Source organism: Serinus canaria, chromosome 6 (genome assembly GCF_022539315.1).
Source record: "Serinus canaria isolate serCan28SL12 chromosome 6, serCan2020, whole genome shotgun sequence".
NCBI lineage: Eukaryota > Metazoa > Chordata > Aves > Passeriformes > Fringillidae > Serinus > Serinus canaria.
This window is the reverse complement of record NC_066320.1, coordinates 15,247,891-15,275,000: the sequence shown is the minus strand read 5'-3', so window position 1 is coordinate 15,275,000 and position 27,110 is coordinate 15,247,891. Positions and strand designations below refer to the sequence as shown.

Sequence of the window (27,110 nt, the reverse complement as noted above, 5' to 3'; positions counted from 1 at the left end):
CTATTTTTTTGAATGACTTAAATATTGAAGTCTCTTTCTAAGCAATTTGCAAGGTCAGATTAGACCTATGCATGCCAAATAAAACCAATACACAGTGATAGGAGCCGTAGCCCATGCACAAAATTTATTGTGTGCTACCGTTTATAAAATACTGGAGAGGTTCGGAACATGCATAAAATTTCCAACTTAAGGGTATGTACAGACTGTAGTTTATGGCAAAGAAAAAAAAAAAAAGGAGATGAACTCTAGTGACATTAAGTTTCAAGTCGTGTTCCAGGGGATGAGAAGGACATGTAGCAAATGTCAAAATATATAACAAAGTACACTGGCAATCAGTACAGTCCATTATTTGTGAACAAATTAGCACAGGGCTTCAATTTTTATTTTACCAAGCAGTCCTGTAGATACCAAAATACATGCAGTCTCAAGTTTACACTTTCACTAACGCCTTAGCAGGTGAACACAGCAATTGCTTACGCGCTGCTTTACTTAAACAAAAAGTATGTCCAATACAGGTTCAGTTTCCTTTACAGATTTAAAAATAATAAAAAAGCTTGCAGCTATTCAGCCCAGTGATTGTTAGCTATTAATGCTACTGTAATACTCACAATAAACTAAAAGTACCTATAACATCTAGGTAACCTATAGATGTACATCATAGGTCTATATATTAAATATTTGCAAAATGAAAACATGCATACACAAAATACAATGCCAAGCTTTACAGACTTGATATGAATCAAAATTTACTTAAACAATGTACAAAGTTCAATTAAAAGTACCTTAAAATTAACACTTCCATATTTTTTCTTATTTTTAAAATTAGTATATATATTTTTTTTTAAATTCAAGGTGGGGAAAAGTTTTGAAAAAGCTGGGCAAAAAAGTTTCTAAATTAAATATTTTTTTTTAAATCTGTGTTCAAGTAATAAACATTCCTACATAGAAATCTTCTGATTAGCTGTAACTAAAAAATACAGTGAATACAATATATAATTAGCAACATCTAAAGGAGTAAACCTGAGGTCAGCATTTTACAGAATGACCAACTGAAATGTTTTGGCTTTTTTTCTGTTATTTAAAATACAGTTTTTGCAGCCTCAGATATTTTAAGACCATTCTAATCTATAATTTTAAAGACATATCATGAAACCAATGTCCATTAATAAATAGTTAGCTCTTAAGGTTGTATTTGAAAGTCTGATTTAAACAAACAAACAAACAAACAAACAAACTACCTCTACTGAAAGAAAAATCCCATTTGTAAACTTAAAAGTGTTGACAACGTAAGCGTAAGATGCTAGCCTAGGTGTGCTTTAGTGAGAACAGTCCGATCCTTTCCCCAGATCTCTTCCGAAGCTGCAGCAGCCAGTGATGGATGTTTGTGTGAAAGGGTGAGGCACACACTCCCAGGAGGTTGGGTCACCATGTAAGAGAGGGGCTGTTGTCTCAAAAGCATGATGGTCACTCTTCAGGGGGATCAAGTCAGATGGTTTTCCACCTCGTGTTAAGTAGTCACTTCAAGTGATCCCCCTATTTCATTTGTTGTCACATCAAAAAGCAGTGATCTAGGAATTCTCAGGCAGGACATCAGTGAGTAAACCAGAAGCTGATGTGGTCACTGTGCATTGTTGTTGCCAGTTCCATTGTTTCCATTGGCATTTGCTGTGTTTACAGTATTAATACCATCTTGCTGAAGAGCATCTTTTCTTGGTGGCATTCTCTCATTGATCCTATCCAAACCTTTTGCTTCTTCAAAACTGCAGATTCTATGTTGCGGAGAGAATCCTCGTATTGCTTAACAAAATGCAAATTTGATATGTCAGTAATGGAAAAATAAGATGAAAGCATATACTTTTTCTAACAAATGATGTTTAAAAAAAGATTAAAAATCAGCCAAAGAAACTTATGGCCCTGCAACTGTATTGCTAAAAGATTCTCTAGCCTGCTTTCCTGAAATGTTCACGGCAATCATTATTTCAGTTCCTTACAAAAAGAACAAAGTATGGCAAATATTCTGCAAGCAGGAATCAAGGGGTTTAAGCCCACTTGATTGCTTCTGTGTGTCCCTGGTGGGGCCAGCTATCACAGCTGTGCTTTTGCTGCTCAGCTCATTGGGCTAATCTTAACATCCCCCTTCTCTTCAGGGCAATGTCAGTAAGATCTAAGCAGCACAGCAAGTGCAGTGGAGGCAAAGCAGCAAAGGGTTACAAAAGTAGTGGCAGATTTACATCCTGCACACACACCAATGGCTTGATCCTGCAGTTTTCATGCAGGCAAAACTGCAGGATAGGGTTCACACTGTGCTAATCATGTGGATGATGGAAATGGACACAACCACAATCACCAAGTTAGCACTGTGGTTCAACAATGGTATCATTTAAATACAGATGTATTTAAAGTAAGTATAGAAAATAGGTATTATTTTGGTACTGATTATTTTGATGAATGAGGTCTGTAGTTCAATTTACACCTGAAAATGGCTGACCACATAATAAGACTGAAGTCTTTGGGATGAAATAATTCTTTGGAGATTTAAGTACAGCTTTCCACTCACAACAACAGGACCTCTTGCAGGTGTGTGTGAGAACAGAATATGGCACCTGTTTATATTTTTGGAGATCTGACTTCCTTAATTAAAAAAACAAAGAATACAGTCATTAATGGTGCTTTGCAACTAAATCTGAAAAACCCCAAAGGTAGCTCTCTCAATGGCTATGCTGTTTGTCATTCATTTCATTGAATTCTGAGCAAGAAGAAACTAAAGTCTCTCTGAAAAGAAACAATCTGAAGTTGAAATCAAATAATTTGATAGCATTTTGCTCAATACCATTAATAGAGGATGAATATGCAACTTATTTAGCACAGAAGCACTAATAATCCATTGAATTTAATATCTCATAAACACTAGAAATAATTTTGAACAGTAAATTACATTCAAAATCTATAGAAAAAAGTTATATGTCTTGCACTACCAGATATCACAGTAAGTTAAAAAAAAATGTTTAAAGCCATTAAATATATTTTATGAGAAAAGGCATGCATAAACAACCCTCCTTCCACATACATCCCCTCCCCACAATCAAACAAAACCTTCAGTTGAATGCAGAAAAAAACCACTAAACACTTCTATTTTTAAGAACTTCAAGACATCACATATCACAACATGCTATTGTACAAAAACCTACAGCATATTCTGTAAAAAAAAACCAACAAAAAGAGACCAAAAAACCCCCAAGAACTTCCCTAAAATATTAAAGATAATCATTATCCTAAAGCCAGAAATGAATGTTACATGTAAAATAGATGAATCAATGCAGTTGATTCATCTCTGCTTGTGCAAGTTGAAAATAAAACACACCCACACAGAGTAGTTTTGAATTCCCTCCCAGACACCACAGATCTCTGCCAAGGGCAAAGACTCTGATCATACCTTTTTCAGCCTCAATTGCCTCTACAGTGGCTGTACAGAAGTGAGCAGATGCATGCAAAATGAATGAGAAAGATGAAGAGTGTAATATCGCACAGCAGAAAAGGCAATGATCAATTTAATATAGTATGCTACGCCAGATTAGATTACAATTAGTTAAAATGACAATTAAATTTTTGGGGGACTGCTTTTAAGTCTAAGTGAAACTTTTCCTAAATTTTAACTAATGGAGTTTATCAACTACAAGTATGTCTAAGTAACACTAAAGAACTGATGTTATTAACTATACATTTCTGTAACTTTGGGTTGTGATTTTTGCTTTGGTTTTTTTTTAAGACAGCAACAGAAAACTTCAACTGATGCTAAAGTTGTGGCACGGTTTAAAAAAATACTAAAAATATACTTGAGACTATTTCTGAAGATTAAAACACAATAGTGAGCTTCATTAAATTACCAGGAAGGACACTATAAAAATAACACTACTAGTATTCTAATAATAATAAAAAATAACTTTTCTCTTTAACTCCCTGAAGTTTAACTAGCACTTCAATTTCTCACAATATTTTAAGCTCAAATGGGCATCTCTGAGAACTGAATAGTGAAATTTAAGCCAAAGAAGACAAATCTAGAAAGTTAGTTAAATCTGCATATTTAATAAGTCTTGTAAATTGTTTAGTTGAAACAACAACAAAGTCTACAGCAGGAAGAGGTCTGGATTTAACATAGTTTTAGTGGGTGAATTACTGTGAATATGAAGAACATCTAGCTCACTAGCTGTTTTTTTAACTAAATAACTATGACAACTGCTTTGATTTCTTATGTGTAAGATCCTTCCTCATAATTTTAGCTCTAGATGGCAAAGCTTTAATGTAAGGTTATTATTATTACAACCTGAACTGTATCTAAGTCATTCATGGTAATAACAACCTTTTACCTCCTCCACTGTTTACCATCCCTCTAATACCATAATTTCAGAAATATTAACAAAAAGTAGCTTACATAGTGGTAAATCTACTTGTGTATTGCTTCATACATACTGTTAACAACAAAAATCATGGCAGAGTATTCAAGCAAGGGCTGGGGAAAATAGCTATATAAGAAAATAGGGCATTAGATGAGAATAGAATTCTTTAAAGAGATTTAAATTTATTACTTCTCATTTCCTATCCAACAAAACCAATTACCTACACCATGCCTACACTATGTTACGTATGAATTGCCTACACTATGTTTTAAGCTCACTGAATAAGATTCTAATTTTCACTGAGATAGTCTAAAAAAATTGGATACTTGCATTATGTAAGTATCCAATAAATACTATTTTATTTTGTAAAATAATATTAAATACTTAAGGAAAATGCAGCATTTTGAATTTCATATACTGCACTTTCCATGGAACAAAAAATGAAAAAAATGTTAAAACAGTTTTGCACTTAAATCTACAGAGACAAGGGCAATTCCAGAATTAAATCAAAAAGCCACTTGAATGGATGCTTATTTATGTTTACCTTAAAGGAAAGAAACTTTCTATTTCTATTTCTAAAAATAAATTACTTTAAGAATTGTTTTAGAAAGTCACCAAACACATTTTTGAAAACTATAATCAATTTGCCATACAAATATAAGACTATGTAAAGAAACCACCTCTTTCCACCATTCTCTGTTACCTGTGGAGTCTTTGTTTTCAATCTTTTCCTGAAAAGATCACGAATACTGATTTATCTCTGCAAATTATGTAGCTTGGTCATAAATAGAAATTTCAAAATTTACTCCTAGTTCACGCTACTTGTAGGTTTACTATTCCAAAAAGACCTTGGAATGTTCATCACAGTTAGGAAAAAGAAAATTTTCAACTTGACATAAAAGAACAAACTGACTGGAAAATACAAGCACTTAAAAAACTTGTAGAGACTCAATCTGGAAAATCATTTTGTTGGATTCTCTTTTGCAGGTACATCTAATTTAAACTTTATACTTTGTAGACTTTGAGAAACCTCCAATAAATATTGGATCATATTAACAGATAACTCTGAAGTCTTTGCTCTGAAAATTCTCAATAGAAAGCTGATTTTAAGCAACAGGTTTCGATGGCATTTCTGTCCTTCATTTCAGCTCTCCTCTTGTTTTACTTAATGGATGCATGTGACAGAAAATCCTTACCAATTTGCAACATAAACACAAAAAGCTATCTTGATTGCTTTCTGACTAATAGCAGAGGCAGTAGTTCAACTGATATCCATGGAAGTACTTACAATTTTTAATTTAGATTTCTGTTTAGTACATTGCTGAATAAAGCTCTAGGTGTTTTGTCTGTTTTTAGCAGATGTTGGCTCAATTTGGAAACTAATTTTATTGAATTAAATTCCCAAAATAAGTCACTAGGAAATGTTATTTTAAATAACAGTACTTAATATTATCTTTATTATTTCAGCTACTATAATGCAAGCAACAAAAATAATAAAAAACTAATTTACATTTAAAAAAAATAAATATACAAAGACCATGGTTTCCCAAAGTCTGTTTTTAACCTAACACATTAAAGCTGTAAAAAGTAAGCTATGATTAATTTAAAAAAATATATCCATATATTCATGAAAAAAAGAAATCATACATTGACGTCTCTCATAGGATTAGGCTTGCATTTGTTTCCAGAATTATGCTTTTGAACTGAGCTGTCTTTGTTTAAGCCTTTCACTGCAGTCTGCATTTGCCATTCTCCCCTGGGCTGCAGTAAGGATCTGTCCTGGTGCTGCCTGGCAGGATGGCAAAGCCACCAGGCACTGCTGCTTCGAGCAGGAGAAGGAGGAGGAGAAGGGCTAGCAGCTCACAAACACAGCAGCTAGGCTCAACAAAGCCTCACAGAACAGTGGCATCTGCTAAGACCCACCATAGAAAATGTTACTGACATTAAGAACTATAAAAGGCATATATGCAAAAATTGCATATGTGTGTATATCTATTTGCCCTGATAAAATAATTTCAGCCCAGCTCTCTAGAGAAATACACTCCAATTTCTTATAACTTTCAAAGCTGCTTATCTATTTAACAGCAACCAATGTGCCATTGAAAAATGAGCATCTGTAAGACTGAAACCAGGAAAACCTAGGGCATACTGGTCAATTCTGTATATTTTTAAGCCAACAAAAAACAGAATAAAAAAATTACTTCAATTAATATTATGCTCTTTTATTTTTGCAAGCCTAGACTAATTTAAATTATTGATAGTATACTGACCAACATAGTACAAAATACTTCAAAGAGTAATTAAATATTTGTAGTAAGAAATATATACTATACTATCAGTGACTCTATTTTTGCCAAGAATATAAATTCTCTGATACTACAATTGTTTAGAAAATGGTCAGTTAGTGAAGTTTTATTTTATTTTTGGTTTACTCCTACCTTTCCAATTGAGCATTAACCCTAATTTGAAAACTACTCTTTTAAGACTGAAACAGTAACATGCCTATCAGTAAAAAGAAGTTACTTCAGTTTAAGAACTAACAGTTGGCATAATTTATTTGAACAATCAACATGACTAAAACAAATGAGGAATATCAATGTAGTGCATCAGGGAATACGGCCATCAAAAGTTCTAATCAAGAGAAACCCCACACCCACAAAAATCCAGAATGGATTTTGCATACTTTCCAAATGTCCCACATTTTCAGGAATGGTAGAAAGTCATATGCTTTATGTAAAAAAAAAATTTTCTAGTCAGTTTGATCCTCTCTGGTATTTGTAATGCAACATGGATAAAATTTTGTTAAATGAGTGAGAGGAATGCAGACTCATTTTTAAGCATAATAAAATTTCTCATTAAACAATGAAAATTAAAGCTAGAACATATGCTTTTGGAATAGTTGAATGGATTAGGAAACATACACCATTTCTTGTTATAGACATTCACAAAACACTCACATACATACACTGGACATATAAACTTACTTGTAGACATTATATGTCCACTGAAAATGATTTAAAATGTGACATTTGTGTTTCAAAGCTATTAAAAACAGCTTTGATAGTTCAATAGAAAATGTAGTGAAAGGCTTTTAAAAAACTACCTAGAAAATATAAGGAATTCAAATAACAGTCAAAATAATGAAATGAGAAAAGCAGCTACTCTTGGAAAATAGATTGTGTAAAAAGCGGTATTCACAAATCACAATCTTCCAATAGTTATAAAATTCAGTGTTCCCATACTAAAGTTTTATACTTCCTAGCAAAGCCTGAAGGTGGCCAATAAAAAGTCTTTGAATATGTTAAGAGTGCTGCTGATATGAAGTCCAGTTTCAGACTGGTGTTTTTTAGTTATTCACCACTGTGAACAGAAAACATGGACTTCATTCTTTTAATACATTTGGTACAAGCTCATAGCATCCTCCGTAATCCTAGTTAATCATTATGGGTCTTGTGAAAAATATGATCCAATGATTCAACAAACTAAAAAAAGAATGAAAACCTTTTACAAATTATTCAATGAGCCAGATTACAGGTATATTTTGTATAGAGTTCTTTTTATTTTTCATGCAAAAAAATATATGCACACTTAATAACACCCTTTTATTTTGATTTATTTACAAGTTTTAAATTCAATCCCTTTATTCTCAACTGATTTTATAACAAATGATTGAATATTTTTCAAGTACATTGTTGTTGAAAATGCACAGACAGTGTGCAGCAGCAAATGCAGCAAACCTCAAAAACAAGGTGCTACAACATTGCTTCTACATCAAGAGACAGACAAGTGTCTGGGATAGTGGTTTAATTTTAACACTTATACAGACATACATCTATACCTAGAGAGAGACAGACAGATCTAAGAAAGCAGCTACATCTGCAGAGGAAGGAAACAGCATGTTACAAGGACAATTCAGGGAGGTCAATTATACATAGAACATTTGACAAACAACATAGAGAACAAACTTTGGCATTAATTACCAGGGTACAAAACATAGCACATTCCAATCTGTCAATGGAGTGTAATATGGAACTATGCAGTCTGTAGCTGTTTGTTAATATTAATATCAACAAGTTTTTGACATTGTCAATGAAAATACTAACACAGCTATAATAAAACCATTTTAATGGAGAGCACACAAGTAATGATGCAAAATTACACTGCCATTTTTGTATCTGTAATGATTAAATGCTTTAATACGAGATCTATAGGGTCACCTCACCTGAAAAATTGTAAACTAAGGAAGGTCAGAGTCTGAAAAACATAGCTTGACATTGCTGAACTAGTTGGCTTTTAGTTTTATACCCTGGTTAAGTATCCATTTCACATTGCCTGATTAACACGTAACACTATGCTCGTATCAGCCGCTAAGACAAGAACTGAAAAGCATAAGAAATTCCCTGCATGCATTATGTGTGGTGTTAGCAAAAGAGTGAGATGTGCCCCAGTCCATCTGAGGCACAGCAAGTTGCATAACATCATTACCACTTTGCAGGGTCTGTCGTCCTCCAGCCAACACTCCACTAGGTAACATTCCAGTGGGAGTCAAACCCTTGAGTGTCAGCACACTTTCACTCTCCTCCCTGGGTGAAAAAAACAGTAGCCAAACCTAAATATCTGCACATGAAAACTTGCATTGAAGTAAAACAATGCATGGGGAAAGGGACAGTCTAGTTTTGATGTGTTTCAGGCATGTCAAGATTGAATGTAAATTCAAATTCCAACAATTTAAAAAGTGAAAATAATTCTATTCCATACCAGTCTTTCCTCTGCCTAGGAGTTATAAATGCTGGCTACTTCTGAACCAAATTCTGAGCAGTTATAGACATGCAGGTTCATTAGCTGTGAAATGAGCACTGAATGCTTAATGAGATATAGAATACATCTCCCTACCATAAAACAATCCCCAATTTTGTTTTAAATGTCTCTCTACTTCGGGAAATAAGAACTTTAAACAATTACTCCTATTTGAGCAATTATGTTCTGTGGAAAACCAGCCATTTTGGGTAAATAGGATGCCAAAATCTCTACATTTAAAGAAGATGGGGTATTTTTTTAAATAGGTGAAAAGAAACAAACCAAAACTGAAAACAAAACCCCTCTACTCCTCAAGTTCCTGGTATATCAGAAATTTTCAGAGTCAGTCCTGACCTCCTTCATTATATCCTTGATTTTAGTCTATCTGGTATTGCCTTTCCAAGTCTCTTAGTTAACAACTGGACAAACAACATGAACACTAAAGATCATGTTCTCTAATTTCTTGCAACATATCTCAAAAATAACTCGAAAATATTCTTCAACCAAAAATTCCATCAACAGGGTGCTTCAATATGCCAAAGAAGATTCTGATGCACAGTGATCTCCCTGAAAAATCTTTGGCATTTGTTATTCTGAAACAGAGATGTTTACCCTGCATATGTAATAGGGGTTAAGGAAACAGAAATCATGCAAGTACCTGAGAACAGAGAAGACTCTTGCCATCTTGCCAATTGCACGAATTTTATTTCTGATTATTTCTTTCCGCGCAGCAGCTGTACCTACTTTCAATAGAAAAAGAAAGAGTCTCAAGCTCATGATTCTTTAGAAGGTCATTGTTTTAAAGTGCACCAAATTTAACAACTATTTCATTTCAGTACTCTTCATAGGAGTTATGAATGTTATGAAATTAGAGCTTCAGATTGCCAGCAAAACCATCACCTCTGTGTCCACAAAATACCAAAAAGTTTAGATTGTTCACAATGATTTTCTAAACCTAGAAATTATCTGAACTATCACCACTACAGTGTAGTAACTATATTAACTCATTCACCTAAATTTTACACTTTAAATTCTTAGTAGTGACACGTACTCAGAATGTGTATGTGTGCATATCAACACGTAGGCAAGCACCCCAATATAGAAGCCAAAGAGATACTAAAGCCATAAAAATTAAAAATTTTCTAATTGTTATACAGCTGTTCAAGAGAAAACAGTGGTTTCCTTGTTTTTATGTCAGCTACCCAAAACACAATTCCATGAAAACCTCTCAGAAAATTAACAAGCAAAAAATTGCAGTGGTACCTTTCTTACCACTTAAGTCTGTGCTCCACGTCATCTTAGGTTTGCATCATTTGCAGAAATTACAAATACCAAAGATCTGGAGTAAATACTGCACATTCCACAGGGCAGTGATACCACTTGTGACAGAGAAAAAGTGAAGACAAAACTCTCAAAGGAGGCTTGTGATTAGGAAGGAGAGCCACCTTTGCCTGCCTTGACATGAAAACAGAAACACCTTTTTCCAACACCTTTCTCCTTTCTCTTGTTTGTTTCAATGTACAAAAGTCATCCTTCCCCTCCTCTTACTTTCCCTTGGCTGACTCCTCAATTTTATTAAAACAGCAGAGGCAGAGGAGGAGATATCAAAACCAAAATCCCTACTTCTCCTCAGCCATTGGAGAAGGAGAGCATTAATCACATCAAGGTAAGAGTAACTCAGTCACACTGTGAATTGAACCACAGGGGACCAAGAGTGAACAAGCTCACACAGGTCTGTTAGGTGTTCCAGTACTCCATGTAGAGTGTTGTTCAGTCTTGGGAGAAAGGTACACCATAAGAGGTTGCTAATTAAATTGCAAGAATGTAGAAGAGAGGACCACAGAAGTAGGCAGAGGAAGAGCCACACGTCCAAAATTGGCCTACTTGCACTCAAAAAGGGAGCTGTGGAAGAAGCTGTTTTCCATCCCTGCTCACTAGCATGGGGCTTCCCCGGGAGGGTACAGACACTCAGGCACAACAGTCACACTTCTCAGACCACAGCTGCAAGGACACAAGGCCTTCTGTGGCACAAGAGTGGGTAGACTTTCCACCCTGAACACCGAACCAACAAAAAGACAAAAGATAAAGCATGTAAGGGAAAACAACAACAACAAAACCACACAAGACAGAAAAGGTGTAATGACAAAGAAAAAACAGGGGCAAGAGACAGACTTTGTAAGAACAAAATGACAGAATCTTGGGGTTTGACAAATACCTGCCAGTCCACATAAACAAAGCAAAAAAGCCAGGAACTGCTGAGTAAAATTTTTTTTTTAGACAAAGTTACAGTTTTAACAGACTCAAACTAAAAAACTGGCAATACGGGAGGCTCAGGAAAAACTTGGAAGAGGAATAGTATGAAGCATTCAATGTTTACTGAAAATAATTTCCTTGAAATCTTAACTTTTAACATTGTAGAAATTTTTGCTTTCTCTCTTTGAACACTACTGAATAGCCACTTGAGAATCTGGAATGAGAAGGAGACTCTTAGAGTTTGAAAAGCTCAGGGCTAAGTGGGACATCAAATATTTCTCTTTAAGTTCCTCAATTTTCCTTCTACCTACACCAGTTTTCAGGCTTCACTGATGCCAAGCTGAAATGCGCCAACTAGAAAGACTTCAGGCAGTGCTAGTCCCTGTGCTTTAAAATGAGAAAGATTGCTTTGGGGTGTTTGGGTTATTTGAGGGGGTTTTGTTTGTTGGGATTTTTCATTTTGGGGTTTTTTTTAAGATGATTTCTCATTGCCCTGGCCTTCCAGAAGTAACACAGCCAAGGCAAAAAGCCAAAGGCATTACTCCAGGTTGCAGCACTGCACTAATGTGGCCATTGAATCCTGGTTACTTAAAGAATGGCATCTGCTTGAAGAAGAATGTCTTGATTACAACCTAAATTATAGGAGATATGACAAAGAACTTCCCCATTTCCCAGTCCAAAGGCCTGCATAAGAAACAAATTCTGAAATGCTGACATGTTATGCACCAGACATAACTTCTGGAAACATGTCTATAATCTAATGCATTTTGAAGTATTAGAAATATTCTCTGGAACTAATGAATTTACACAGAGAGAAAAAATATTATTAGGCAAGTAGTAGCCAGAAGAATGTCCCTGTACAGAACTACCTATCCTGTGATTTCTGAAAACCAAGTGACAGACCATGAATTTAAGTTGGTAGCTAGGCTTTTTTTTATAATTTGCATCCGGCCAGCTTCAAAATTCACAGAGAATCAAAAAGTACTTTTTTTGACATCTCAGTTAAGAAGATGAAATGTACTACACAAACCAGATTTTGGAACATTTTATAAACACATTCCATGCACAACCTTAAAAAAGCAGCTCATGAGGAAAGTATTAAAGAGCAAGACAGAAAACTGAAAGCTCCCTACACATGCAGGACCAAAGAAAGAATTTTAGAAGTAGATAAAAGAATGAAATTCTACAAAAAAAAAAAGGGAATGAAAAAAGAAGGAAAAATTTCATGCACAGAAAGACAGGCGTCTTGAAGTATGACTTCTCATAACAAAATACACAAGTCTTTATAAAATTCCCATTAAAATGGTTAATAATCATAAAATACATAATAACTCTCACTAGAAAGGTATTTTCTCATTAATACTTCAGACTGTCAGGTTCTGTGAAGTCATATTTCAAAACATTCCTACTCTGTCTGGTCTGTACCTTTTTTATTGCCATATATGAGTCGCTCTTCAGATGGAGAGTCCAGAAAAAAAGGAAGTGAACGATGGAGAAAAAGGTGAGTGAGACAAAAAAAACCAAAATATATTTAACTTGGCAGTGGTAATAAAGAAGGAATGGAGAAGAAATATGAGAAAAATAAAATGGAAAATTGCAACACTTGAAAATGCATTCATTAAACAAGAAGTGGAATTGTTGAGAATATTTAAAATTTGACAAATAACAAAAGAATGCTTGGAAGTCAACAGTTAAAAAAAAATCCAACCACATAGAAAAATAAAGCATAGACAGTACTTAGGTGACATAAGAGATGCATCAAGCAAAGAAATTGTTAAAGGAGACAGAATAATAAAATAATTCAAATTAAGAAACTACAGACAGGACATATGCAATCAACTGACAACTGCAACTACTGGCAAACATAAATCCTAATGCCTCAGAATACCACCACACCCTGCTTGGTGCAACTGCTTTATGTTCAGTTTAGGAGATTTACTTGCATAAAAAACAGGAATTGACTGTTGGTAGGATCACTTTTGACACTTCTTCCACGTTTTCACATTTTTGGCAATCCTCTAAATAGCAGCAAAGTTGAAGTGGCTCAGAACCAATGCACTCCAATGGAAAAAACACAGCTGCTTAGCACAACACTATTCTGCTATCGAATTTGAACACAGTAATGCTAAGAAAGGGGTTGTGTCTCTAATGTCTTTATAAATGATCCTTTCATGTTCCTCAAAGGCTGCATAAAGTTTTCTTCCTCCTCCCCCATCAACAACAATTCAGCAGATCAGTTCTGTTATTGGATGAAATGAAGCAAGTCTGAAAAATGTTTAGGTGTGACATTAAGCACTTCTGTAAAAAGCCCAACAAAACTAAGTGTGATATGCTAGGTCTTCATGTCAATGTTGCTTCCTAATCATCATGCTACAAACCTCTCTTAACAATCTACTGTATCCCAGTTTAAGAGACAAAAATATGTAATTCATTACACGAATACGCATAATTCAATGTACGTAAACAAGTTGTCCTTTAGACTCAAATGCAGACTTAACCTTGCATTTCAGACTTTATTTATAGTTCTTTGCCATAAAAAATATCGTATCTGATGTTCTCCTACATCAACTGTAATTGAAGGGTAATAATTAAGAAATTTAGTGTATTATAATGCATTTATTCTAAATAGTAGCAAAGTAAGTTAGTATGTTTCAAATTTCAAGTGCCAAGACATTTGGAGAATTTCCCACTAAAAGTTTGTTTTGTATTGAAATCACATATGAGGATTTGCAAAGGTTACTATTACTGCTTCTTGATCACAAACACAAATGCAATTCCCTTCTCTGCCCCACCAAAAGCATTGTTTTCCACAGAAAAATCTGAAGGCAATTTTGTTCAAATGCCAGGCAATATTACACCAGTCTAAGTAAACTATTGTTTGTAAGTTATTTACCATAAGGAAATTTACGTATCTTAAAGTAAACCCTACCGTCAAATTGATCTTCTCCCTCTGTCATCAGCTCATCATCAGAGCAAATGCTCAAAACATTCACCAACATTTCTGTTACTGTATAGGAAAAAATAAATCTTAATTCATTCTGTGTAGAATTTAAAATATTTCCAAGTACACAAGATATAGCTAGTCACCAGCAACTCTAGTGAATGAACTCACACCACAGTCATCACTCAGTAACCACATTTCAAAATAATTCTTGATGTGAGCTGTCACCGAATTTAAAAAGCTCAGAAAAATAAGCAGCTATAAATTATACAACTAAACATGAAACAATCAAACAACATGAACACTCCTCTCTTACAAGGAGTTCTTTTAGATAAGAAGACTTTTCTTGTAAATTATAGTTTTACGTTAAAAGTCAAGTATTTGAACTAGTTTTTATGCAAACTTTACCAAAATATGAAAAATTTTGACTGCTAAAATTCAGGCTTGAATTGAAAAAGCAATTCTATTCCTGACAACTGCAGGCATGTAGCAGAAGTACTCAAGCAGAAAATTATTAGAACATAAATATGTTATATATATATATAAATATATATAACATATTTATATAAATATCTGTTTGTCTTTTCAAACTCCCCTTAAATATATTAACATAGTAGATACAAGCTTTTTGAGACAAATTTGTGGGGTTTTTTTTTCTCCAAGAACATTCTTATTCTGCCACTCAATCTTTCCGACGTATATCAGACTCTTTCTTAAAATATTCAAACCTTCCTCTACATGGAGTATTCAGAAACCTATCCAAAAGGCTGTTGGTTAAAAACCCTGTAAACTGCTGCCTACATTTGTTCATGACTAATTCATACAACCCCAGTATTATCTGCTATGGTTGTATTCTTCATTCTTGGGAAAGAGTTACTTGCTACTGTAAAAAAAAACCCAAATTATTGTGATTTTGATCTGATCAATGCAGACCAGACAATATTGACATTAAATCCCTCATCAAAAGTGGAAACACGCATTTGTCCAAAGGCAAGGCTACCTACAAGGGCCGTGACTCCAGCAGTCTGAAGCACTGAGCAGGGCAATGAAACACTCAAACACTGTTAAATAAGCTGTTGGATGTCATTACCAGCAACACAACAAAAGGAAAATACACAGCAGCAACCCTTTGCTGCTGAAAACATTATCTACTGCATAATCAGGCAAGAGAGACATAAACCAAATCTCCTTTCAAATGTCAGATCCCTTCATTTAAACATTAAAAAAAAAAATTGTTGAGTTGGTTAACCACAGTAAGAAGAGTTCAAAGTATTTTCACTTAACTGCTCACTAAAGACAACATAAGCAAATCTAGAATCCTAGGGTTTTTATGCCCTTAAATACATAACTGCAGGAAACCTAAAGTTTAGTTAAATTTATTTTATTTTAATTAAATTTAAACTTAATTAAAAAGAAATTTTCAAAGAAATCTGAAGAGCTCTCCAGATCTCTTTTATTAAAAGAGCAGTTTCTGTCATAGAAGGATTTTAAACAGACCCAAATAACCTCTAACCTTGTTGCTTGCCAACTGAGGACTACTTAGGGCCCCAGTGTCCTAGATTCAGAGTTATCATCTCTAGAGGGAAAAGAAAAAAAAAAAAAAAAAAGGAGGATCTGTGCTAAATTATCTTTTTTACAAGAAAAAATTATAACTGAAAAACTTATTTTCAGTGAAGGTCAATCTGTTATATCTGTATAGGAAAGTTAACATTTTACACAAACATCTCAATATAAATTTATACCTATCCTAACTACACAGGATTAAAAATGCAAAATATAACTTAGCATTCTGTAGAATATGAACAATTTAAAAATTAACTTCAAATGCAGTTCAAATATACTACTTAACAATGGAGATGTACACTCCCAATGGAAATTATAATTTCTGCTAACATCTTAGCTCTATTAGATGCAGTTCTAACTACCTTGACTTAAACAAGAAAACAACACAAAAATAATGCAATTCATCTTTCATTGGTAAATATATTTTTAAAAACAAAAATCCTCCCAACATTAATCTGTCAGAAATAAGAGATATTATTTGGTGCATAACATCTACTAACCTTTTTCTCCAACAAATGGCAAAGACCATGTGAAAACATCCATAAAATTTGGTAGCCAGTAAGGATGAGGAGAACAATTGAACTGACGAATATTCATCACATTGTTTTCATATTTTAATACAGCAGCTAAAATGAAATTCAGACATTTTGAAAAGAACGTTTAAAACTTTTGAGTAGCACAAATGTAAAGTCACAGGCTTTGCTTAGGTCTATTTATAATTTAGACTAAATAATCCCAAAGGTATTCCATTCTCTTTCTTTCACAGTATTTACAGACAGGTAACTAATGGAGCACTTTGGACTTTTACTGTGTATGTTTCACTTTAAGGTACTGTTACATGTCAATACAGGTCTGTACTATCCTATTTTAGGTCTACAATCAACACAGATTTTAAAAAAGGTAAATTCCTGAAAAGTTATAATTTCAGTAACTTTAACAAAACTAACTCAGAACAGCAGTACATTCAGTATATGCAAATTCAGGTTTTATTCTTCATATGTGTCTTCCCATGCTGTAAGACTGGAGTAAAACCATAGACATCTTGAAGACGAGGGAAAAGAGAAAGCATAAAGAAAAAAGACAGAAAGCCAGAAGCATTCTAAAGCTAAACAAGTAGTTGACCACATATTTCTATACTTACACTTGCATCAGACTGGGAATAGCTCATGTGAAAAAGGATTCTATGAATACAGTATCCATAGAGATAGGGAAAAAACTTAAAAACCCAGTTGAAGATATTTTTACTTCCCCTTTACTTTGCAATCAGTGAAAGTAACAACAGCTCATCTTTTCCTGTGTACAGTTATGCACCCTAAAGAGGTGGTATGGGCTGGGGGTGGTTCTTTATAGGTGGGTGGAAGAAAACTCAATGTATTTAATAGAAAAAAGGTGTTGGTTTCAAAGGAACACTATTTGAACATTTGGAGATCATTCATTCATCACATACTTGAAATGCCTTACTTTAATATCATACTTGAATTTCAGCAGGCTTTATTTTTAAATTTCGTTGTTGAACTTTATTCTCATCAATGAATAATACTAATTCACAGCTAAGCTCTTCTCTGTAATTCTGACTTGCAAATCTTCCTCCACACTATTAAACATGCTTCTCCTGTTCAACTCCATCTTAGCAGAGGATGGACAAAAATTGATTTCTTGTTCTGTACTTCCATCTTAATATTTCCAAAGGTGATAAGTATTTTGATCACTACTTGCTCTTCCTTGATTTCCCATATATGGCCATTATGGGAATTACAATCACAATTAAGATGCTTAGATGCCACAATCCACAATGCAAACCACCTTCCTGGCCCACTAAAGACAATGAGAGAAGTGAATACTCATAGCACAGGGAAACTTACCTGACTGGATAACACCAGTAGATTTAATCACAAGTACTAAATAGAAACAATCTTCACAAAGGAAACCTCTGACCACACTTATGCTTCAAGGTACTCCTCTCACAGGAATTGTCATTTATGGCTCTTCTTTATAACTTTCATTAACAGACTTTTTTTTTTGTCCTTTAGTTTCTTAATTGGCAAAAAGCGGTTGATATTAGGTTATCTAGTTAGACAATTTTATTTTATTATAACATACAATTACTAATAACAAGTTCTTACCTTTATTATTGTAGACATCCAGGTAATTAGGTGCTGAAAAAATTGTTATTAAAGATGGGAACCCTGTAGTTTGACTTTTCCTGTACATTCTATAACTGTAAAACCAAAAAAATTATATTACATCTTACAGCAAATAAGCAATTAATTTTTATTTTACATTGCGACTATGTCCTTGAAAGATACAAAGTACTCACCCCGCATCTTGTGCTTCATGTGCTCTAATGATTGACAACAAATTATTATTTTGCAAAAATTCGCAAACTGCTGGATAGCTGTGAAATGAAAACAATTATGAGTAAAATATATCCTCTTAAAATATTCAGGAAGAGTCAGTACTAAAACACCCAACTAGATCACAGCATACTTGTTGTGGTGGGCATCCAATTTCCAGTTGTGTTATCTTCCCTGTTTGTATTGTTCTCCCCATTTTGTAATGTTCCCCCCAGTTGTAATCCTAAACCTATTTTGAGGGTTCAGTCCTGGTTTCTCCCTCTCCCTGAAATGGTTCCCTCCCAGTCTGGGCATACTGCCAAGCCCTTGTCTCCACCCTCATTCCCTTAGCAACCACCCCACTTGTTACATTTTCCCCTCCTCCAGAGTCCCGTCCATCTCCCGGGGCCCTGCCCATTTCTCCAGAAACTTCTCCCTTCCTCAGAGAGTGATTGGGCAACTGCTCCGAGGCCCCTCCCTAGCTCTTGCATCATTGGTTCTCGTCTGTGTCAGTTATGTCCGATGCCCCTCCTCAGTTTCCCCCATTGGTTCTTGTACCTATGTTCCACCCCCTTTATATACTGCTGTTACCCTTTGTTCCCTGCTTTTTCCCGCCTGGATCCCCTGGAGACAATAAAGCACTGGACTGCACCAGGCGAGTTAAGACCCTCTTTTCTCTCAAGCTTCTCCGCTTTTGCCGCTCGTCTCGATATTGCTGCCCTGTCGGAGGCGCTGCCCAGACGCCCCGGCGCATCAGGGTAGTGCCCCCAGCTGCTAGCTGCTGCTGTGCTCCCAGCTAGCCGGCGCCGCCTCCCCCCCGCTCTCAGGGGAGTAAAGTGCACTCGACGCAGCAGCGCGGCACATACTCTCACCTATAAAAGTAGGAGCATCCTCTGACTGTGTTATGACTGAAATGCTCTGGTGAATTTTCATTTCCAAAATCTTCTGAAGGATCTGACCACAATAAGTCACACATTGGTCCAAATGCTGGAGGCTCTTTGAATCTATCTAACTGTTTAGAAAGAAAAGACAAATGCACAAATACTCTTTAAATATTAAATTATTAAGTTTTACACATTTGTTAATCTACATATCCATCAATACCAAGCATTTTTAGAATAAATCCCAACCATATCAAAGAGAAGTAGTTTCTGTATAGTTTTTCCTCTCCTCCTCATGAAATAAGGCACAGGCATGCCAAAAGAACCAAACCTGTTAAGAGCAATAAGATTTATTAGTTGTAAAAAGAAGGGAGAAAACTTCCAGACTGATGGATATGTGTAATACAAGGTCAAGATACAGACAAGGAACAGAATGATCCTTTTTCATGCACATGCCACATCTACCAATCTGGAGATACTACCAGGAATTAGAAAAGAGAACAGTACAGAAAACAGGAATTAAAAAAAAAAAGCATGAATAATTAGCACCAACTAGGAGAGACTAAATATATATTACGAAACAACCCTAAAAATCCAAACCAACAAAAGAAAAGAAAACCACCCTGAAACACCCGTCTCCATAATGAATCATTTAACAATGTAATGAAGATGCGACTGGCCCAGCTGTCTAAGGTTTTTTCGTACAAGCTTTATTTTTCAGCTCTATCCCTGATGTAATGGGCCATAAGAATTTTGGCAGATTTTTTCTCGGTTCCTCTCTTGCTGCTTCCTTATTGATTTTCACTTGAAACACCTATTTTAGCAGCCTGCAACTTTCCTAGTAACCACAGTCAAAAGGGGTAGAAGTTAAGGAACAAAGTGCATTTGTTAACGTAAAAGGAAACTGCCCTGCATAATTAAGTTTCAGGCAATCAATCTCTGATGTCCCAGAAATGAAAGTAGATATCCCAGGTTCAATGTAAAATTTATTTGGTCTTTATGTAGCTGGAGTTTGTTCACAAGATGATTTTATCCAAGAAATGTAGGAACGGTTCTTTGATGGACAGTGCATTTATCTCACTTCACTTCCCATACCAAAGAAGATGACTTTGATGGTACTAGAGAACACTTAACTCTTCATGACAGGCTCGAAGGGAGGTTTGGTGAGCACCTGGTGAATTTGAGTCTAACGGTCCATAGGAATCCATTCAAATATGGAACCAGCAGTAGTGCCAAGCTCTCTCATGCCCTGGAAAATCAGAGCTCCCGAGGCTGCCACCTGTAACATAAGTGGAAAGGTCCAGATCTTTACAAATTCCTGCCAGATAATGGTAAGGCAGGTATTAACTGAAGTTGTTGTTGGAATTTATTCAATATTAAAATCCTGTGGTTTAACATTTCCCACACTGGATGATAAACCTGGTATGGAGTATTTCTTCCAGATTGAAGAAGTCAGTCCATCAACTTCTGCAAGTACCTGAATTTCTGTAGATTAAACCATCAAGTTTCTAAACCTCCAGCAATAAATATGGCTCCAGAAGCTAAGAGAGGCATTCACACAAGGAAGTTTCAACTGTTTGCTGATTGATGTTTCCTGTAATACAGAATGCTGAAATTCTAGAAAACATTTCTAAGAATTTTTCTTTAGTCTTCAAGTATTTTCCTGATGACTTTGGCCAAATTGATATAGACATTATAAATAAAAGTTCTGGCTACCTGCAATTAACACACCTCTCTCCTAAACTAATTTCTCATAGCATTGAAACAATAATGCAGCTATTTCCTCAAGTAAGGTGAATTTGTAAAAAATAAATATACTTACATACACTTATATACTACATAGACGGACTTATATACACATCAAATCAGTTTCTTCTTCCCTAGACAGTCTACTAACTGGCACCGTTCTCAGGATATCTCAAAATTTAAGGAAACGTCACTTCAAGCTACTCAAACCAGACTACATATATCAAATCAAAATAATCAATGTAAGGGCTTCTCTACTATTGGCACAGCAAGGAAGCTAAAGGACACAGGTAAATTCAAAACACCCGTTACTGATTTAACTATTTCTGAATGTGTTTTGACTATAGCAAAACAGAATCTCAATACAAACTGGCTTAACATTTTTCTAAATATGATTAAGGTAACCGAGAAAGACAATTTCCAAGAATAAGAATCAATACACCTGGTGTTGAAACAGAACTAGGTAGTGTGTGTTTCTTTAATATACTGTAAAACATTTAAATCTAAATTATTTTCAAGGTATTATGCTGCCAGGATAACTAAAGTGACATGCATTATACCTCCACATGGATGTTCCAATTCAGAAGCACCAAAACCTGAGAGGCAGATTAAGGTACAGCAAATTAAAACAATTTTGCTTTTGAGGCAAAAGACCTTCACAGAAGTTTCACATACAGACACCAGTTTTAATTAATCTGTCCTAATTTCTTGAGAACTATCACACAATAAAGCCTAAAGAACAACGTGAAGGCCAGTGAAAAGTGGCAGCCATCTTACATATTACTGAACAAAAGGAAATTTCAGCAGGCCACAGAAAGGAAGCAAGGTATTACAAGGACAGAGTCCCAGTTGTGCTGCCATATATTTCAAGGCAATTTGACCAAGTCTTAGTATCACCAAAAGCTAAACAAAAGAGTGAGCATCTGCTGTAAATGAGGAAAAAAAAATTGTCTCTCTTTTTTAGAGTACCCATAATCTTACCTGGATAATTCCTTCTTTCTAAAATGCTAGGTTTAAAAATGACAATTCCTGGCATTTTGTTTCAGTAGAACTCTTGGCAGTGTAACTAAAATAAACTAAACACCATCTCTAAGTTGATGGACATGTTTGAAAGAGACACTCTTTACCAAAACAATAAGAACATTCATGGAATTGATGTTCAGAAAATAAAAATCAGATTACCACAAGTTTGACCAATTTCCATTCTGGCAGAAACATGAAGCACCTAGAATAACCTTTCTGGTTAGGACTCATTGTCATGCCTAGTATGAAAGCACTCCCCTTCCGGAAGTAAATTTATGACAGCAAAAATAACAGCTTAAATTGTGTAGTTTACTCACTTTCTTGCATATCAATACTGATTAAAGACTTCATCTAGAAGAAACTGCACATGGCATAGAATTGTTCTTTATTTCTTAGGTGATTCCTGCACTATTTATAGAGCTGTGATTTCCCTTTTATGCCAGATAAATTATGCCCTTGCAGCTAAGACCTCTCCTTAGAAGAACTTTTCCTAATAAACCAGAAGGCCTGAAATATTATACAATTGTTTTGATTGCTTACAGGAGTAACTTCACACACCACACTTGTACCCAAAGTGTAAGATTTTTTCCTAGGTATAAAGTGAGCACTTCACATCACATTTAAAATAATCAGGGCATGCCAAGCTCTGGTGCAGCTATTGAAGCCACTACCGATCCATGACTAGCACCTTTTTCAGGTTACCAGATAATTCTTTAAAAACAAAGAAGGCCCAAGGAACAGTTCTATTAACACCGCCTTACATTTATAGAAGTTTTTCACCAGAAGAAAATACAATGCAGATTTTCATATATGCATATAAATATTTCAGTCTAATGTAGCCTTGAACATTATAAAAGCACATCTGAAAGTACAGGCCAAGACAAGAGAATTACCTTTTAGTTAAATTTACTTGACACTGTGAAACCTGATCAGCTGCAAGACTGAGACTAGCAGAAAAGTGAATGACAATCCTGTTATGAGAGTGGCTTTCCAAAATGTTTTTCCAGAATACGTTTTCTTTATATTACTTTCCAAAAAGCCTTGACCGTGCTTCTTTCCATCTGTATAGTGAGAAGTGTTAAGGCTTTGTGAGAATGGCACTGTTTAGTCTCTTTGCTTTCTTACTTCCCTTTCTCTGCACAATGCATTTGGATTTCTGTACACGTTACTATTTGCTTTGACAATGCAATGTGCCTTAATAAATTTTCCCACTTACACCACTGATCTAGTAAATACACTTCCTCTCTGTTTCTACCATTTTCTCCTCCTCTCACATCACTCTGCTTGGCAGTGTAATATCTGCAAGTGAAATAAACCAACATGTGAGGCTCTGAAATGGTCCAATCATTACACAAAAAATCCCTAATGAATAAATACAGTGAATTCAAAGATGAGATTCAACTTGATGGCCTATAAATTTGAAGAAAAGGAAAGGTAAAAAAGAAAAACAAAGCACAAATAAAGGAGAAAATGCTAAGAAAATGAGAAATGTAATTAATGAAGATAAAAAGACAAAATAGGCTGCAATATATACTTTTATATACTACAAAAGCAATTTAGGAGCATGCTTTTACTTTCTCTCTGACATTTAGATCTTTCTACAAACAGGCCCCCATGTACATTCTTCCACTTGTGGATAAACCACATTTTTCTTCCATCCTTACCTATAATCCTAAGGCTTTCTTAGAATCACCTACATATATATATATTTTAAGCTGAAATCATCTACATGTTAGCTGTTCCTAATCATAACAGCAATGGTTTTGAGTCCCAAGTGCAGCAGTCAAGATGTCAGCTGAGGTAACTTAAAGAAGCCTAAAATGAGTATGCAAAAATGAATGGAATGGAAAATTCCATTTTGATTGAAAATTCCCATCTGTTACAATCTCCACCTGACAAGCTATCCATGCAAGTAGAAACCATATTATTAGGAACAGATACCTCATGTTATCATAATCTTCTGCCCTTTGAATTGCACAGCACAATTTAGTGTTTCCGCTGTGTAATAGTTAAAAAAATTTTAAATTCTTATTAATATACTCAGCACATTCACCACAGTGAGAATTACTCCTCAAATGTTACTCAAATGCCTACCAAAGTTGCCATTTTAAATAGCAATCTGAATTTCTATTAAATACTGCAATATCTCACTTTATAAAAAAAAAAAATCCACATATTTAAGACAGTAAAAAAAATTTCAAAGAAATTTGAGAATAACTGGAGCATGACGTTAGATATAGAAAACAATTTTAAGACTACAATTAATTTCAACAAGCTTTCTCCCGGAAGCCATGAGAACACCAGCTCTTACCTAGAGAGAAACACAACATATTATTTTGACTAGATACGAAACTCTTCACATGTACTACCTGTCTCAAAAAACTATGTGGGGATTTTGAGGTTTCTTCTTTGTTTGTATTTCTTCTTTGTGTGTGTAACAGTCCCAGCTGTCCCAATGAAGTCTACTAATGGAAAATGCACTAGCTAATCCACGAGATTTTAATTATGATACTGCTTAGCCTACATTTCAGCTCCTGATTTACACTTCAACAAGAGACAAGAACAGAAAATATACTGACAACTTCATAAAGATGACTTTGTATATCATCATATAAATATCTCTATTTCCACTTATTTTCAAATACACAAAATACTCACTCTCCTAATGTCATCTAGTGTATTAATTTCTGGTGAAAGTCCACCATGAACACAAAGAAACTGTTGATTTAAGAGAGCAGCAAGAGGGAGACAATCAAAAGCTTCCATGCAAGCATCATAGACTCTTTCAGAGTACTTTATTTTACCTGCAGGAAAGAAAATAGAAATAATTAAAAAATCCATAATATATGGATGAAGTACTCTAGTGGATCAAGGTTGTAAGAATATATATATCAAACTGAATGCTTAAAAAAACCCAAAACAATGAGTATTTTGGAGTTTAAAGGAACATTTCCAAAAACCTAAACAGAAAGCATGTTTCTAAGACATATTTTCTTCCAGAACTACAAACTGTTTTCACTTCTTCTGTTTTCTCAAGTGTGAAGAAACTATTTTTGTTTTTTAAAAAATAATTGAATTATTTAACATTTTTATACAATTATACAGCATACTTCAGTATAAAATACTACCAAGAAATTTGTGAATTCTCATTCACAGTGAAAAGCTAAGAACTGATTATAGATTATATAATTTTTACCTACATCAAAGAGGGTTTCACCAGGCCAAAGGATCCATTTATCACAGGATCAATACTTATACAAGCCTTCAAATGGAGAGGCAGCTTATATCACCAGTTATCTTACCAGTATAGCTGAAATCAATCCTCCAAATGGAAAAATGATCCAACAGTAGGGACTTTTTGCTAGCTTCACAACACTGCTCAGCAAGTTACTCTGCACTCCTGACTACAGCAAAATTATCTTCCTCTCCAGGACTTGATTAGAATCAAGACTGTTACATCAAAATTTACTCCATAATGTATATTTACAGCCAGCTCTCTTCTTGCACTCCAAGGCCACACTGAACTGCAAGCAATTCTACAGAAGTCAATGGCACCTCCAGATGTTTGCAAGGCCTTAATTAAACTAATCTCTCAAGCACAATGACAGACAATAGATCAACAGGTTGCAAGTAGCTAATTTACATTCTTAGACAGTACTTACATTCTTGCTTAAAGGTAAAATACTCTGTAAGGTGCCTGCATTCATGGTTGCCTCTCAAAAGAAACAATGTGCTTGGGTAAAGAATTTTCAGGACCCATAAGTACAGCACGCACTGTTGAGAAAAGAGGATAACCAGTAAAATACACTAGTTTATATGAACTTTAAAACTTATTACTGAGAAATACTGAGTAAGGATGTTAACAGTTTTAAAAAGCAGGTACTGTTCAATGTGCCATTTTAAAATAGCACTACTTCCCTGAATCCAGTTCCTTACATGAGTTATGCAAATTGCTTATTACTTTTCCTAATAACAGCCACATAGAATACTGGAAAAATTATATTTGCTGGATATTCAATAATAAGATAAACTCAGTAGAATTAAACTGTAGAACATTTTAATCTAGACAAATACTGTATGTGTTTCTGGTATAGTATATAAGTCTAAATGCTGGCATAAGAAGAAAAGCAGACATTTATTAACAGAGACTGAGGAAAAAACCCAGACAAAAAAATTTCCCTTAAGGTTAGATACATCATCTGGATATAATTTTTAAACTACAAATGGACAGAGTAAATCATCCTCTCCTCAAACACTGGGGAAGCCGACTGCTTTTTCAGCGCACAAGCAGCAAAGTCAAAGAATTATAGTAATTTTCCATCTATCATTATTACTGCAACATCAGCAGCAAAGCCTCAAAGAGTCTGTTACCATCCAGCAGTCCTGAATGCCCAAAACGTATTTCACAAATTGCAAATCTAATTCTTGTATTTTAACTGAGCACAGAAATCTCAAAACCCCACAAGTTTTGGACTTCATTGAAGTCACCTACAACCTCCTATTATCATTGTTCTTAACAAATTCCAGTACCCTGAAGCTACCATTACTCAAAGTTGTTTTGAAAAGAACAGCAGAAAACATAAAAAAGGAAGAAAGAAAACAAAGAGACACTTCAAAAAAACACTGCACACGTTGAGAAACACAATCAAAGACTTTTCTTGTGAAGTTTAGTTAAACTAATTACTGAATTTTTATCTTAGTAAAAACATGCAAAACTAGTATTTGTTCAGAAATTTTTTTAAGGGTAGTGGTTGAAAAGCTTTCATACCAGGTTTTGATATATTAACATATAGAGTTGATGTGTAAATGCCTTTTTCAAGGACAATTACATTATTTGTAATCACTAAAACAGGCAAAGATCAAATTAATAAATAGGGAATATCTACTGAAATTTTTCCTTAAAGATGTCTTTGAGGCAATGGCTCCTGCTGCATCTCCTGTTGGTCTACCATCTCTAACAAGCCCAAAATGCATTGTGCATGCCTTTCCCAGCACATACCCACACATTATCAGAGCTGCAACATTTTAATAGCGAAACGAAAAGAACTACACTGTGACTTGCAAGACACTATTTCAAATGGCATGCTATTCCATTAGATTTATTATCTATGAAGAGATCCCAAGCTGAGGCACTTCCCAGGCTGGTTACAGAAGAACACTTAACTTAAAAACCATGCTC

General features: G+C 34.8%; 1 protein-coding gene across 13 annotated transcripts in view; it reads right to left on the bottom strand.

Annotated features, from left to right (window-relative positions):
* PPP3CB (protein phosphatase 3 catalytic subunit beta) overlaps positions 1-27,110 on the bottom strand; it is a 51,373-nt gene that overhangs the window by 11,629 nt on the left and 12,634 nt on the right. For 6 of the 13 annotated variants that reach the window (XR_007777866.1, XR_007777868.1, XR_007777869.1 and 3 more), the window contains exons 4-14: positions 25,594-25,705; positions 24,590-24,735; positions 19,154-19,293; positions 18,266-18,343; positions 18,072-18,166; positions 16,449-16,574; positions 14,374-14,451; positions 9,850-9,934; positions 8,880-8,977; positions 3,434-3,463; positions 1,239-1,797 (exon numbers count right to left, since the gene is read on the bottom strand). Coding sequence is in view for 6 of the 13 variants with exons in the window: in XM_009087439.3 (XP_009085687.2) it covers positions 1,619-1,797; positions 3,434-3,463; positions 8,880-8,977; positions 9,850-9,934; positions 14,374-14,451; positions 16,449-16,574; positions 18,072-18,166; positions 18,266-18,343; positions 19,154-19,293; positions 24,590-24,735; positions 25,594-25,705 (1,167 nt within the window). In the remaining 7 variants the exon portion in view is untranslated. Of the gene's footprint in view, positions 1-98; positions 1,798-3,433; positions 3,464-8,879; positions 8,978-9,849; positions 9,935-14,373; positions 14,452-16,448; positions 16,575-18,071; positions 18,167-18,265; positions 18,344-19,153; positions 19,294-24,589; positions 24,736-25,593; positions 25,706-27,110 lie in introns of those variants that run through there. The other 7 variants (XR_001989990.3, XM_018910911.3, XM_050976070.1 and 4 more) reach the window with 5 other exon arrangements.